Below are 16,242 nucleotides of genomic sequence, written 5' to 3' on the forward strand. Positions count from 1 at the left end.
TCATAACTTGCACATTTTTATATTATGTATGGAGAGCTCGAGCTCAGGCCTTCTGTTTTACCTGACTATTTGACACTAGCAAGGGAAGGGCAAATGTGGCTTCCTTACTGCCAGGTAGGGTAGAAGTCCAGGGTTTCCCCCTGGCCTCCCAACACCCCTTGCTCTTGGGAGGCGATGGGAACTTCTGACACCCAGGTGGGAGTGGCCTGTGGCCCCTGGGTGGTTACCCTGGGAAGGGTGGACAGCTGGGCTCCCCGTTGGCTGGCACAGGTGGGTTTGGGCCATAATTTCTTTTCTGGCATTTGGCTGGAGTAGAGCAGTTACTGGCCAAGCCTCCTGCCCTGTTAGGCTGGTCCCGTGGCTGGAGAGAGCGGGCTTTCTCTGTGCTCCTAGTGTCTCCTGAGAAGAGGAGGGACTGCCCAGAAGACGTTCCAGTGTTTGGTTTTATTTTGATTCTTGGTGCTGGGGATTGAACCTGGGTGCTCTACCACTGAGCTGCACCCCCAGCCCTTCTTATTTTTTGATACTGGGTCTCACTAAGTTGTCCAGACTGGCCTTGAACTTGTGATCCTCCTGCCTCAGCCTCCTGAGTAGCTAGGATTACAGGCGTGCACAACACCTGGCTGATTATTTTTTTTAATTTTTATTTTTTTGTAGTTGTAAGTGGACAGCATGCCTTTATTTTTATTTATTTATTTATTTATTGCGGTGCTGGGGTTTGAACTCAGGGCCTTGTACTTGCAAGGATCTCCCCAGCCCTATTTTTATTTTTATGTGGTGCTGAGGATTGAACCCAGGGCCTCACACATGCCAAGCAAGAACTCTACCACTGAGCTACAGCCCAGCCCAGCCCCTCCCACATTGTTTTTTTCGTAATGGAGCATTTTGCTACATAGGAATGTTTTTTTGTTGTTGTTGACTATGGTAATTTTTTTTTTTTTTGCAGTGCTGGAGATTGAACCCAGGGCCTTGTGCTTGTGGGGCAGGCACTCTACCAACTGAGCCATATCCCCAGCCCTATGACTATGTTAATCTTTAAAAAAAAAAAAAAAAATGCAGAATTTTGTAATATGTGTGGAAAGGCCTTTCTCATACCAAAATCGTGGAAAAAGTCTCCCTTTTTTTCTAGCTTTGAGGTTTTTTGTTTTTTTTTCCCCCCTTCTACATTTAGATACGTGAGCCATCTGGGATTTATTTCGGGGTAAGTAGGAACAGGAATCTCTCTGCACCCCCATCCCCTGCTACCTGGTCGTCCCCACTCTATGTACCGGATATTAACTATCCTGTGTTTGGACGATGCTTCTGTCTGGCACGTGCTTCTTCAGAATGGTCTTCTTGGCAGCCGAGTCCTGGAGAGAACAGTCACGGGGTCCCGGCGGCTGCGCCGAGCCCTGGGTCAGTTCAAACTTGTGCTTTTCCTTCATTTTAGTTGGTGACAAGTGGCGCTGCAGGAGCCACAGTTTGAACTGCAAGATACACTGACGTTGGCTGAGCTGCCTGGGACTCGGGAGGGACCAGGACAGGCTCTCAGAAGCTGGTGGCTGTGGCAATGCTGCCCTGGGATGGGCCTCCTCAGGCCTGCTCCCCACGAAGGCAATGTCTCCTCTGATCCTGGCAGTGCCGCAGCCACCTGGGAGCCTAGCCCACAGGGCACCTGTGAAGGGGAGCCCTGCCACGACTTGGGCTCTAAGGGGGACAGAGAGGAGCAGACAGAAGGGGACGGAGGGCTCCTCACGCTCCACTTGGAGGCCCAGGAGCAGACACGTTGCTTACCTCCTGGCCTCTTCCTGCTCCAAGTCCACGTGCCACCACTGTGCCGCCCAGTCTGAGGCGGCAGAGGGCGACGGGGAGTGGTGGCTGAGGGACGCCGCAGGTCGGGTGTCCCACCGGCTCCCTCCCTCCCTCTCTTCCTTCCACTCGCCTCTGGCTCAGCAGCAGGCACTGTCCTGGGGCCTGGGCACCGTCGTCGGCACTGCAGCCTCGGGAGCAGGCAGAGTAGAAAGCTCCTGCTGAGGCTGCTGGGTGGCACCAGAAGTGGGTCGTGAGTGGCAATGTGTCCTGGTGCCATGCTGCAGATGGAGTAGTGACGCTGGTCATGACAAGACCTGCCGAGGACAATGCCACAGCCATTGGAGGTGGTGGCCCCATGCCTGAGCTGCACTTGCTCTCCCAGGCGAGTGCTGAGCAGCTCTGACAGGGAACCAAGCCTGAGTCTGGTCCCCTCTGCCACTGACCAGCCAGGTGGCTGGCTGGCCAAGGCAAGATCGTTTCCCTTGTTTCTTCACAAGTAAAATTGGGAGTTGGACTGGATGATTTTTAAACTTTTTAACAAGGGAAAAATTTCACAAAAACTCACAAATAAGAGTGTTCTGTTGGGCAGCTCAGGCTGAAGCAGGCCCAAGAGCAGCTGAGAGCCACCAGGGTGTCTCTAAGTCATCCCTTTTGGCTCTAAGCAGGTATTTTAACCTTTCTGAGCCTGTTTCGTACTTTGTAAAGAAGTGATAATACCCACCCACAAAGGCGTGGGGCTGAGATGACTGCTTTTATAGTTTTCCAGAGAGCTTGGAACACAGGTGCTCAATAAAGAGGCTGCTGTTACTGTGCCTTTCACCCCCACCCCATCCCACCCCCAGCACTTGGGATTGAGCCCAGGGGTGCTCCATCACTGAGCTATAGCCCCAGCCCTTTTTATTTTTTGAGACAGCGTCTTGCCAGGTTGCCCAGGCTAGCCTCAAACTTGAGATCCTCCTGCCTTAGCCTCCGGAGTCTCTGGGATCACATGTACACCTGACACATTCTCCCCTTTAAAAACCATCTCAGGGGTGGTGCACGCCTGTAATCCCAGTGGCTCAGGAGGCTGAGACAGGGGGATCATGAGTTCAAAGCCAGTCTCAGCAACCGCGAAGCGCTAAGCAACTCAGTGAGACCCTATCTCTAAATAAAATACAAAATAGGGCTGGGGATGTGGCTCAGTGGTGAGTGCCCCTGAGTTCAAACAAAAAAACACCAGCTCAGGCACCACCCCATCCCCCCATCCCTGGGTGCACTTTGTCCCTCAGCACCTTTGCAGCCCTTGGACTGTCTCTCAGGTTATGTCCAAAACTTAACCTCCACAATTCAGCTCTAAGTTCCTGAAGGGAGACGGTTTTCTTTCAGTTTTAGATCCACCAAGGTGCACAGCCTGGTTCCCTAAATGTCCCTGGATTGAAGAGCTCAGCCCAGGATGGAGAGGTACCTGTAACGTGGACCGTTTCTGGTGTTTGCAACCAGATGTCCCTAAGGATGGGGAGGTGAAGAGCAGGCCCCTCTGCCCAACAGCATTAGCTACAACAGGCCACCCTGGGTGGGGAGCTACCGTTTGAAGAATGCCTGGCAGGGAGAAGTCCCAAACTGTCACCCAAGCCAAACAAAGTAGGGTGCTTATTCCCAACCTGCAGCAACAGCTAGCTGTGTCCACGTTTCTGCCAGGAAACAAAGTTTCTATTTCAGAGACTCCAAAAAGTGAGGCTGGTTTTGTGTCACTTCTCATTTATTAATTCAGTCTAAGTTGTATAGTTATGAAAATAACAAAACCAAAGCTGGAAGCCCAGGACTATTTACACTCTCGTGTAGTGAGGTCAGTCTATGTTGCTGCACAGATTGGTTATGTTTGGTACCACAAGATGTTTATAATTCAGACAAAATCAGATTAACAATTATATGTACAGTAAAACAAAAGGGAAAGTCATTCAAGTATCAAAATACAGAGACAAAGATTAAATAACATTTTTATTACAGTTCAGTCCCATCGCCACACCATTAGCAGCAACAGTCTTGCGAACTGCGCTCTGCGGGCCTGGGTAGCTCAAACCTGACCGAGCTCCTCATGTCTAACGTCTTGATGGATGGCGCATGCTGCCTGCTCACACCCAGGCCCGAGGGAAGTGCAGTGGCACGCAGCCCGGCAGGGGAAGGCCTGCCGCCCAGGGCAGCTGGTGAGAGGAGAGCAGAGGCAGGCGGGACCTGCGGCCAGCACAGGACTGAGTGCACCTGGCTCCGCCAACGGCTCCTGCACCACGCAGGCGCAGCTGCCAGGAGAGCCACACTGTGTGGCCTGCGCTCAGAGAAGCGCGACAGCAGGGGCCTATCCGCCTGAAGCCTGACCTTAAGGTTGCAATATTCCTTTCTAGGGAACAGAGGGACCTTCCCCAGAGGGGAGTAAAGAAGAAGAAAGAGAGCACAAGCAAGAGAAGGCCCAGTCCCTTTCCTTTCAACCTTCAGAAAGAAACCCAGCTCAAGCCCTCCCCGCAGGAGGCGCCCTGAATAAATACCGAGGACATAGCAGCTTGGAGGGGAGTTCATGTGTCTAAAAACAAAACACAGCGTTAGGGACTCATCGTAGTGTCATTTCCTTGCCAGGGCCCCCGCCGCCAGCAGGGCCTCCTGCATTGCCAGGGAGGAGAGGGGTGCAGGGCCACGTGGCCCAGAGCAGCGCAGTGAGGGATCAGGACGCGGTCTTCACTTCCTTTCCTACAGGTGTGAACTGAGGGGAGGATTCCTATGCAGGAGGCAGGAGATCAGTACAACTTCAAGGTGACAGGTCCTTGTGTAGTTTTCGGAGGTGGAGGACAACCTGCCGCTACTGCAGAGGGGGCTGCACTCCCCACCACAGTGCTGGGTGCTCAGCAGCCTGCTTCCCACCTCTGGGCAAGCAGAGGCTGGGAAGGTGCCCAGCGGTGGTCCCTTGCACGCACACACCAGCACAGAATCCCAGCTCCCAGCCTCTGCTGGGGAAGCGAAATGCTGCTGAAGCCTGGAACACACACCCTGGGACCAGAGTGAACCAGGCCAGAAGAGCCACAGCCTGCTGACACGCTGCACTCCACCCTAGAGGAGATGGCCCAGCAGCTGGCCTGCCCTTGCCTCCACCCCTTCAATTCTCAGTCCCAAGTTACTTTCAGATGCAAAGCAAGCGAGCAGAAGGGTTAAGCAGCAGTGGAATGCCAGGACGCCAGCCTGCCCTCGAGGCCACACAGGAGGAATTAAATGGACTGTTACCTGATCTGCCTCTTCCACAGCTGGAGCCTTGGATGTGCCCAGCAGTGAATGCAACACTCAAACCATAACGCAGAGAATCAAAATAAGCCCAATCACACAGACCTGATCAGACAAGTCACCAACTAGCAAGTAGCAATCCATTAATGCCCAAAACACAGCTATTGCCTGTTTAACCTGGTTGAGGCGGGATGTCAGCAGAGCACGCAGGGCGTCCAGCCCTGGCAGTGCCAACTGCCCACCAGGTGAGCCACTGGGAGCTCCCAGTACCAGCTACGACATCCTGGCACCAGAGACTGTTTGCCCATCTCCCATTTGGCCCCTGGACCTTCACACTGGGAACCCCAGGAACAGACCGGAAACCTCTGCTTCAGCCCAGGCGCCTCTGAGGCTGTTTTCTTCCTGAAGAACCTGAGTCCAGCTCTGGATGGGGACAAAAGTTGAGCAGTCTATAAGAACAGCAGCTGCCTTGTTGGTCTGAGGAGCAACCCCTCAGGAATCTCCTCTGGGCCTGCTCCTTCCACCTCGCCCATGGGCCAGCACAAGGCCCCATGCTAAGGACAGGGCTGTACCAACTGGCTTTTTGGCTAACCTCAGTTCCTCTGTCCCCTGACCCCATAGTTATTTGTCTAAAGATTGGCAGTTTTACCTAGAGGTTTGAGCCAAGTGTTAAAAGTTCATTTTATAAAAAGATTTTTTCCTATTAAAAACATGGTATTCTGGACAAGTCACTTCTTGACCCTCTGGGGTTCCAGGCTCATCTGCTAGTGGCCTGGAGTGCTCCTCCGCAGCCAGGGCAGGGCTGGCTTGCAGGACCTGGTGGTGGCAGGCCCAGACCAAGCAGCAAGCGGAGGTCCTGCAGGCGGGGCTGGGCTGGGTCTTCGGAGCTGCAGGCCAGGCGGTGGTGGCGGGGGCAGAGCCTGCTCCCCGGCTGTTTCCGCAGCACAGTGGTTCCTCAGTGGCTCAGCTTGGCAGAAGCAAACAATGGGGGGAGGAGAGGGTTAACCAAAGGGGCTGCACAAGGTGGAGGAGACTGAAGGGAAATAAGCAGAACAGAAAGGCCCTCAGCCTCCCCGAGCCCGCTGGCCCACAGCCCTGGCTGCCTGTGGCTCAGAAAGGTACAAGGAGGCCAGCAGGAGCAGGACCCACCCTGGCATGCCACGTGGGCGTGCCTCTAACTTGCTGGCTACGCTACGCCTGCTGTGCGCTTCCTAAGAAATCACTTCTTCCCTGTCTCCTGCCCTCGAACCATGGCCGCCCAGGGAGGGGAGTGCCGCCTTCCTCCAGGATGCGCTCTGCTGTGCTAGCTGCTGGGAGGTGACCGCCTGGCCCCTCCCAGAGGAGCTGAGTTGGGAGAGGCCAGTGGGGGACTGGACGATGGCTCTCTCAGACCCCATGCTGTGGAGAAGTGTCAGCTCCCAGAGACAAAGGAAGGTGCGTGGTCGGGCCCTGTGCTCAGGCAGCTGCGCTGAGGGGGAAGGAGGCGCGAGCGTGGACGCAGCCCCCTCGAGCTGGACCTACGGGAAGGACTTCCTCCTCGGCGAGCTGGCCAGGCCCGGGGCTCTACACCTGCTCTCGGTGGTGAGACGTGAGGGGACAAGCACACTCATGCCGCTTATTCCTTGGCATGGACGGCCCTCCAGGACCCAGGTGCCTGGAGACGCCAGCCTGTGGGCGCTCAGATGCGCACAGCCTGCACTCTGGAGCCGGCATGTGCCCGAGGGCCTTCACGGAAAGCAGTGTGTCCCTGGTCAGGCCACGTCACTGAGCTCAGGGCCTCACAGGGGCCTGGCCACAAGAACAAAGCCAGCGCTGCAGGCCAGCTGTGAGCAGGAATTCTGGCACCAGGCGGTCACAGTGGTTGGTTGTGTCAGGAAGGTGAGAACAGTTAGCTCTCGGCATCCAGCTGTGGCCAAGGCGGAAGACAGGAGAGGAGGCCAGCTCCAGGAGCCACCAGTGGTGCCCTCGGGCTCTGCCCAAAGCCCGCCCCTCAGCTCTGCAGTGCCCCCTGCAGGGGCTGCTGGCTGAAGCAGAGCGCCTAGCCCCCTCGGCCCACCTCAAAGGCAACGCGCCCCCCCAGCTGTCCTCAGCCCATGGGGAGAATTCACAGTGTTCGGTGGTGTTAGGTACAGAGCTGTGAGTGGAGCGTCTAGAGCTGCTGCCCGGGAGGAGGGCAGGTCCCCGCGAAGGTGGGGCCGTGGTGGTGGCAGCTGGAAGGAGAGAGTTGAGACAGCAGAAAGATCGGACGGCAAAGGCACAGTGAGACTAGTGGAGACAGGGTGGGCTGTTTAGAAGATAGTGGTCTCATACTTGGTGCTGAGGCTCCGCTTAGAGTCTGGCTTTGGGTCCACAATCCAGGAGACGCTGGCGTGGGACTGGGCCTCTTGGTCAGTGTCCGGTGGTTCCAGCTGCCAAACAAGGAAATGGATGAAGAGTCAGAGTAGGCTGCACCAGGGCCAGGAGGCCAGCAGGGCCCCATGTGCCCGTTCCCCTGGGCTGTGCTGGAGCCAACGAGCAGGCCTCTGGGACGGGGCAAGGGAGGAGTGCCAGCCTCCCTGGGGCATCTTGGGGATAGCTACCTCCAGAGACAACTGCCTCTCCCAGGGATTTCTTAGGGCTGTGCAGGCAAAGGAGACAAACCTCCTTTAGCCTCCTGCTCAAAGCCCAGACCCATCCCACCGGGGCCTGGAAACCCCAATCCTGGGTCCCTCGAGTGGGGCCAGAGAGCTCAGGCTGAGGAAGACCACAGCAGTCGTCCCAGACCTCGCAGAGGGGACACGACAGAGAAACAGCTAAAGCACACACAGGGAGGGCAGAGGGTGACTTGGGAAAGAAGAGAATGTCAACACAGGTAGAGGAAGGCCACCAGAGTCTGAGAAAGCTCACGGTCACTTGAGGGAGACTGACACACAAGACAGCAGGAGGCGCAAAGACCTTGACTCCAGGACTAACAGGCGGCAGCGGCAGGTAAGAAGGGCGGTGGGTGGTGCAGGAGTGACAGTGACAGCAGCGACTGTCAGGGGTCAGCGGCACCTGGGGCGCAGAGCAAAGCAGACACAGACACAGGGACCAGGTCACTGTGGGCTCCCGCAGGCCCTGCTCTCAGCAGCCCCGAGGTGGCCTGTCCTGGCAAGGGAGGGGAGCAGAAGACCCCCAGGCAGGCGGCTCCGCCTCCTGCCAGAGGAGCAGGGGAGGCCGGAGTGGGGGCAGAGGCTGCCCCTCAGGAGGAGTGAGACCCAGCCCACCCCAGCCTGCGACCCTGGGCCAGGAAGCAGGGGAGTCTTACGACTGGGCCCACGTACTGCGGACTTCCTCGTGCCCACCCGAGGCTTAGGCACCGGTTTGGAAGATTTTGTTTCGATCATCTCAACAGCAGAGGCCCCCAGCGACCTGGACTTCTGGGCCTGCAGGGCCAGCTGATAGGCCACCTCGAACGCCTGCCCCAGTGTCAGGATGATCTCGTAGGTCAGGTTCTAGGAGGAGGAGATCCCACATGAGAGCTTGCATTCAGGAGCCACTACCTGCCTTCTCTCTGACGCCTTCCCCACCCTCAGAGGGAACAGGGGACATTTGTTTTGAAAACAAATTTGTTTCAGTGGCACATTAGGGAGCAGTGCGAACAAACCACATTTTATTGCCAAGCATCACCTGCCTGTGAGTCGGGAGGCTGAGGCAGGAGGATCCAAGTTTGAGGCCAGCCTCAGCAACTTATGAGACACTGTATCAAAATAGAAAGGGACTAGGGATGTAGCTCAGTGGTAAAACACTCCTGGGTTTAATCCCCAGTGCCAACATTAAAAAAAAAATTATTATTTCCTTGGGTCTGATTTTGTCTGACAGAAACACTAGGTACAAATAAAAACTGCAGCCTGCTGAACCGAGTCACATGAGAATCCACAAAAGTGCACACGCCCATGGGCACCTGGTGCCGCACACTCCCCTGGAGACCTCCGCCTCAGAAGACACAGGCTGCGAGCACCCCCAGGCTGTGTAGCCGCCCCCACCTCCTGGTCAGCTGTGTGGGGTGACTCCTCCCTCACTTCGCTCTCTTCCCACGCCCTGGGCCTCGGCAGGAGCGTGAGTCTATTATGGCACTGGGGACAGAACCCAGGGGAGTTCTCCCCTGAGTCACATCCTCAGCCCTTTTTATTTTTTGAGAAAGGGTCTTGCTGAGTTGCTCAGGGTCTCACTAATCTTGCCCAGGCTGGCCCCAAACTTGCAAACTTGGCCAGGAGGGCACTTCTTGCAGGTCAAGCTCAGGTCTCTTTCAAGCTAGAACTATGGTTACTGTAGTATTAAATGTATTTCTTAATGATCTAACATGAATAAAAGAGTGCTAGTGATTTTGTTCCCATTTTTAATTTTAACCACATCACTGACAAAATTTTCTAGTAGTATGCCTCAACTCTATTTGCCCACAGACCCTAAGGTCTTATTTTTTTCTTTTTGGTGGAGGTAGAGATGGAACCCAGGGCTTCATGCAAGCTAGGCAAGGGCTCTACCACTGGGCTACACCCGGCACTTTTAAACTGTATTTGGAGACAGTCTCACTGTACTTCTGAAGCTCGCTTTGAACCTGTGTGATCCTCCTGCCTCAGCCTCCAAATCTGGGATTACAGGCGTGTGCCACTACGCCTGGGCAACGCTGTGGTCTTGACTGATTTTACAGCCATGGGGACTGTAGGAGTGTGAGGCTGCGTTACAGCAGAGTGGACAGTAGGTGGAGAGTGTGAGCTACGGGTGAACAGCCATCAGCTACCAGTGCCATGCGGATGGCCTCACCCAAGCTTCAGGCCGTCCCATGAGGCTGGCTACAATTCCCTTTGTACAGGGGAGGAAACAGGTGAGGTGACATTTCCAAGATCACACGGCCACAGTGGCACAGCTGGGTGCCTGATTTCAGAACCCAGGCTCCTAGACTCCACTGGCTCAGAGCATGGAGAAGGTGAGCTAGATAAGGTCCAGGGACAGGGACTACCCAGAGGGGTCTGAATTCAGGAACCACAGAGATTCTAGAAACAGCTACTTTTCCTTAGGGTGACAGGGACCTGACATCCCTGCTGGGGTGAGGAGATGGCCTAGGGTCCTGCCAGGTTTGGTCTCAGGGCAGAGTATCTCTGGCACTGGGGGTCAGCTCTTTGTGCAGAGGAACTAACTCCACAGCCCGGCTGCAGTGCCAGAGGCCTTCCCGAGAGAAGCCTACTGCCAAGAGGGCACTGCCTGCCACCCGCCACCCAGGGCAATGCAGAGGGCACTTGAGGGAGCCTGCCCCTAAAGGTCTGGGGAGTCGGGGCAGATAGAAAGCCGGGGGAACAAAGGCCTTGCCTGACCAGTAAGCACTCAGCTGAGCTGGAAAACCTCTACCACTAACCCCTGGGCAGCCGCTCTTTCCCTCTGTGACTCAGTCGCCTCGCTGTGTGAAAGGGACAGGAATGGATGCTGCTGGGCTTCATTCATGAATGAAGCACTTTGCCAGCAGGGAACAGGACAGCAGCTATCTGTGCCCAGCAGAGAGGGCTAGACCCCTCCAAGGGCTCGCAGTTCCTACTGCCTTCTTTGGGCACATGTGGCCCCTCACTCACCACATCTACTGTGCTGAACACGTGGCAATAGTGGTGGCTAGTCTGCAGGTCCTTGGTGATATAGGCAAAGGTACAGAGGTCCTCCGGGTCCTGGGCCGCACAGGAAATGTTGCGGATCTCATGCTCCGCGATGACGTTCTGTGGGGAAGGCAGTGTTCTGGAACTGCCCGGCTCCTTCAGGGCATGCTGCTGGCACCGCCCACCCCAGCCCATCGCTGCCGTTCTTCATTCCGGCCCAGACTCTAGCCAAACACCACTTCTTTTCTCCCCCTGAAGTGGGAGTGAGGGGCAGCGTCTAACTGCCTGGTTTAAGTCTGGGGTCTCCACCCTTGACCATGGCAACGAAGGCAGTGACGCCTTCACAGCCAACCAGGAGCTCTCCCAGCCCAGCCCCTGCCACCTTCCAGGATAGGGGGAGGCGAGAAGGGGCTCTGGAGGGTGGGATCCTAAGCAGTGGGGTGGGGGCAGTCCCCTGCTCCCTGAGGGACTCACACCACTGAAGGCCCATGAGCAGGGAGGCTGAGACGGGGTTGGGAAGAGAGCACAGCTGCCACTCAGTGGAGATGGGCAGGACCCAGGGTCAAGGACACAGAGAGAAACAAGAACCTGGGGAGGTGGTGGAGACGGGAGGTAGGGAAAGGGCAGAGAGGGATGATAAAGGGCACCCGGTCGCCCGTCCTGCAGCCCCAGGGCTCTGACAGGGAGATGGCCCACCCGTGTAGCAGTCCTCCTGAGAAGCACACCTTGTTGGACGCATCGATGAACTTGACACCTTTATAGGTGATGGACAGGATGATGGTGGGGACCTTCTTCATGTGTTCGGTGGATTTCTATAGGAAACAAGGGTGGTCCTGAGAACACTCCTTTCCTCAAATCTGCAGTGCCCGGCCCACTCCCATCCCTGCAGTGTGGTGGGGCCTGAGCAGCTGCAGGTCGCACTCCAGTCTGCTGCTTTTTGTCCTAGGCAGCACCCGCCCACCCTGTCCCACAGACAACCTACCCGCATTTTGGCACAGGCATCCTGCGTGGACTCTGTCCCACGCAGATCTTTGATGAGCATGGAGCCCAGATACTGTGGAACAAGCAGTGACTGGGCTTAGCAAAGAACACTCGCATCCAGGCAGGGACCCAGGCAATCCAGGACATCCCACCATATGGTGGTCACCTCTCCCAACACAACACTCTTCCTGCCCCAGCTGGGAAGGCCCCTGGTTTTCTCCTCTGGTTAAACTACCCAGAGGCCCCTGCTCCTCCCCTTGGCTGCTGGGAACAGCATGGGCCTGGCCTAGCACTGCAGCGGGTCAGAGGGCCTGTGGGAAGGGGCAGGGAGCAGCGAGGCTGGCCACTGGGAGGGCAGGAGCAACTCACGTTGGCCTCATAACCACAGGACTCGAAGATGAGCTTCTCTGGCTGATGTTGCCAGCTCTGCACGGGGGCGTAGGGGGCGGCCAGGCTGGGCGGCCGCAGGGTGAGCTTGGCTTCGCGGTGCTCCTCCTGCAGAACACACAGGCAGACAGTTGGAAAGGTGCTCTCTCGCCTGCTCCAGGGGAGCCCAGGGGCCTATTTGGTTCCACATCAGTGAGGAAGCTGGTGACCTCAATGAGGTCAGGGCAGAGGGGTGGGAGCAGACTAGCAACTCAGAAGCACTGTGGCAGAGTGGGGGCCACTGCCGACTCTAAGGCATAGGCAGAGCAGCAGGGACCCAAGTCAGATGGGAGCAGGGCTGGCAGGAGGGGTCTACAGCGTCTGATTAGTCTTGAAGACAAGGAGGGACCACACAGCAGTGCCAGTATGGGGAAGCATTAGCTGGGGCACTGTTCAGCACAGAGAACAGAGGTGGCCACAGCAGAGCCAGGTGCCTGAAGGCCTCACACCCCAGTCACAGGTTGGGGACTCAGTCCTGGGCGGGTGGGGGGCGGTGAAGCACCAGGGCTAGGACACATTTAAATGGCTCCTTCTGGCAGCAGCTAGGGATTGGGAGAGGGTCCTGTAGTCCAGGCAAGAGGTATAGGGCACATAAGTAGGGCCCAGTGGAAGGAAGATTCAGGAAACATTTAAGACTTCCACTCCAGGGCATGCAGTCTCCACACAGAGCAACTGCAGCTGAGGGCTGACATGTACCCTACAGCAACCAAAACGCATGGCAGTCAAACTAGGGAACCTGCCGAGGTGTCCATCAGCAGATGAATGGATAAAGAATATGTTGTCTGTATACACAATAGAATTTTATTCAGCCATAAAGAAAAATAAAATTATGTCTTTTACAGGAAAATGGATGGAACCAAGGACCATCATGTTAAGAGAAATGAGCCAAACTCAGAAGGTCAAAGGTCACATGTTTTCTCTCATATGTGAAAGTTAGAGAGGTAAAAGGAAAAGAAAGGTGGGGTGGTGGGAATCTTACGAAAACCGAAGGAAATCAGTGGAGCAAAGAGACCAAGGGGTAGGAGGCGGGATGCTGGGGAGTGACACCGGCTGAATCACAGTCACCTTGTGTGCATGTGCGAATACGAAACAGCAGTTCCCATCGGTGCCTGCAGCTTCGGTGCACCAAGGAAAAATGTGGGAGGAAAAAAATGTGCGTGGCTCAGCTGTGGAAAGGTGTGGGAAACCCCGGGTCGGGGTGGGCAGAAGAGGGAGCGGGAGTGGAGGGCAGAGTTCACCCTGAGGGGAGAGGGACACTTGCCACTGTGGTGTTGGACAGGCCAAGGGACAGAAGGGACCATGCTAGAGGTCTGAGCAAGGCTGGAGCTGGGACAGGAGAGTCCTGAATAGCTGTGGGAGCCCCGAGGAGAGAGCTCACAGCGCAGCAGGGTGCCAACCCTGGGCAGCGGCTGGAGGATCCTGCAGCCCGAGATGAGGCTGCAGTTCTGCTGGGCAGGTGGGACGAGCATGTGGAGTTGGGGCTCAGGGACACTGGTGCTGGGGAACAGACGGGGCAAGAGTGGAGGGGACGAGGGCTTTGTGAAGGCTGTGGAGACGAGCAAGGGCCCGCGGGGCTGGACTTGGGGAGGCTATGGTCAGAGGAGCCAGCAGAGCTGAGCTTGTGAGGAGGACGTCCAGGTGCACGGGGTGCAGGGGTGGCCCCAACACACACACTGCAGTCCGGCTCTGGGCGGTCTGGGGCTGGGCAGGCCTCACCCAGGGGGCTGTGCGAGGAGTGAGGGGAGCAGGCTGGGGTCAATCGTGAGCCATGCCAGGCCAACAGTGCTCACCACAGGGCAGCAGGTAGCTCCTGGAGGCCCTGCCCTACCCAGGGGACCTGGCTGCAGTCCCTTCTGCCCACCTGGATTCTGAAACGCTCTGCTCGAGAGGGTGCCACAGGGTCCTGAAGACTGTCATGCCGCCTCCTGCCTGTGTCCCCAGAAGGCAGCAGCAGGTCTGCTGACCGCCCAGTGCAGGAATCATTCTGGCTCAGTGGGGATGAGGTCTGGGAGATCAAGTCTTGGCACTGTAGGGGGAGAAACTGGGTGACGCTGACAAGCCATCGGCCCAGCCCAGTGGCAGGCTGGAGGTGTCGGCTGGTCCTGGGCTGACTGGGACTGGGCATGGGAATATCAGTGGGACAGGAGAAGCAGGCAGCAAAGAGGCATGAGACAAACAGCACATTAGGCCAGCAGCCTGTGGGGAAGTGAGTGAAAGAGTCAACTCCTCTCTGAAGCCCAGAAAACCGACAACCCAGTCCTGTGGGAAAAGGCCACCAGGACCACTCATAGTTCAAGAGTGTTCCCTGGCTGGAGCTGTACCAAAAAGATGGTTATAGGGCAGGGGAGCCACTGTTAAGATTTTCCAAAGATAAACTCATCCCTCACAATTCATCGCAGGTCTCTGGGCTGTACAATGAAATGTAAAATCCTTCCTTGAGACAACACTCAACTGCAGAGGGCATCATGGTTGGCCTCCCTAGCTCCCAGATGGCAAAGTCAGTTGGGTGTTTGGTCTTGAGAATAGGGCCTCAGCCTCCTCTTGTCAAAGGGGAGAAGGAAACAGCCTGCTTTCCAGTGCAGGGTCAGGCCGTGTTACCTGCCACCAGTGGTGTGTTCCAGCCTGCAGGTGTGGGGAAGTGCGCCCTGAACCAAGTCTAGCATATTTCTGCAGGCAAGGACCACCTGGCTTGAGCGATCACCCCTGTGAGACTTTTAAAAACACAGATCCTGCAGGGTGCCGTGGCTCCTGCCTGTAATCCCAGTGGCTGAGGCAGGAGGATCATGAGTTCAAAGCCAGCCTCAGCAACTTAGCAAGGCCCTAAGCAACTCAGCAAGACCCTATCTCTAAATAAAATATAGGAAAGGGCTGGGGACGTGGCTCAGTGGTTAAGTGCCCCTGATACAATCTCTAGTATCAAAAAAGAAAGAGAGAAAAGAAAAGAAAAAAGGAAAACACAGATCCTTTTAGTGACCTTGCTGAAATTCTCAATCTGAAGACTTGGGAGGGAGCCCAGGAAGCTGCACATGCTGGCTGGGCCTCCCCGGCGTTGTCTGGCTCAGTCAGAGGGCTGGAATGGGGCTCCTCCAGCTTCCCCACCCCATCCTGCCTGGCTGGTCTCCACCAGATACACAGCTGAGCTCATAGTCAGACAAGGCCCAGCTGAGCCTGGGATCTATTAACTTTATTTTTTCATATTTAAACTGGCTCTCTTCTAGGCTATCTCAAGCATTTTGGATTATAAATGGTAGCATATAATTTATAAACAACCAGACAAAAACCTCTCTCCTGAGCTCGTCTTAACTCTGTGAGGACGGGCAGGGGATTTTGTCTCCTGTGCGGCAGAGGTCACACATTCTCCAAAGAATTCATCCCATGCCAAGAGCAAGCACACACACGTGCCCTTTCCCTCCCTGCAACTCACCCTCAGCTGGGAAAACCTCGGGGGCTTCTGTGGCGGCTCCTCGTAGGGCCTCTCTGCCAGGGAGGCGATGATGCGCTTGCGGTGGCCCAGCAGGTGGACCTTCAGGACCTGGCAGCGAGGAAGGAGGCGGGACAGGTCAGTGGCTGACAGCCCCAGTCCCCCGCAGCCCAGGCCTCCTGCTAGGAACCTCCCTCCCTTCACTGAGGGCAGCTGCACTTTGGGCGGGCGGCTGGCCGAGCTGGAGCCCCACTCACGTTGACAAGCTCCAGCTCCCAGAGGTTCTTCACAGTGTCAATGGAGCTGTAGCCACTGGAGAGGAAGGAGTGCACGTAGTCCTGCAGCCCCAGGGAGTCCAGCCAGGAGGGCACAGATGGGGGACTGTTCCCATCATAGCCCAGGGCTTTTACCTGCAGGGCACAGAGGTGGGACTGACATCTTAGATCCACCCAGGTCAAGAGGGTCCCTGTAGGCCGAGCCCCAATACTCCCAAGTCTGTCCTCGGCACAGCCCTTTCTATCAGGCTCTGGGAAGTGGAAGCCTCTGGGCAGATGGCTAGCAGATGAGGCTACACAGAGGAGAGGGCCTGCAGGGGTGAGGGGGAGTGTGCTGGTGGAGTGGGTGCTTCCTGAGTGCCGGCCAATGGAAGGGACTGGACTCCACACCAGCAGTCCAGAGGCTGAGGCGTAGGCCCAGGGCTCTTCGGAAAGCTGCCTCCTCTGCTGCCCGCTCCTACCAGGTCACCCTGGGGAGGGCCAGGGGTCAGAACAGGCTGGCCTG

General features: G+C 56.4%; 1 protein-coding gene across 8 annotated transcripts in view; it reads right to left on the minus strand.

Moving 5' to 3' along the window:
- Window positions 1-3,479: 3,479 nt before the first annotated feature.
- The window catches only part of ANKS1A (ankyrin repeat and sterile alpha motif domain containing 1A), a 184,938-nt gene continuing 172,175 nt past the window's right edge, over window positions 3,480-16,242 (minus strand). For 3 of the 8 annotated variants that reach the window (XM_079147209.1, XM_079147205.1, XM_079147207.1), the window contains 10 exons: window positions 15,720-15,872; window positions 15,466-15,573; window positions 13,903-14,067; window positions 11,985-12,110; window positions 11,617-11,688; window positions 11,360-11,446; window positions 10,617-10,754; window positions 8,337-8,507; window positions 7,969-8,067; window positions 6,008-7,442 (listed from right to left, as the gene is read on the minus strand). In XM_079147209.1, coding sequence (XP_079003335.1) covers window positions 7,323-7,442; window positions 7,969-8,067; window positions 8,337-8,507; window positions 10,617-10,754; window positions 11,360-11,446; window positions 11,617-11,688; window positions 11,985-12,110; window positions 13,903-14,067; window positions 15,466-15,573; window positions 15,720-15,872 — 1,239 coding nt within the window. In that variant the 3' untranslated portion in view covers window positions 6,008-7,322. The other 5 variants (XM_079147208.1, XM_079147211.1, XM_079147206.1 and 2 more) reach the window with 4 other exon arrangements.

This window comes from Sciurus vulgaris (assembly GCF_902686455.1).
Source record: "Sciurus vulgaris genome assembly, chromosome: 7".
Lineage (NCBI taxonomy): Eukaryota > Metazoa > Chordata > Mammalia > Rodentia > Sciuridae > Sciurus > Sciurus vulgaris.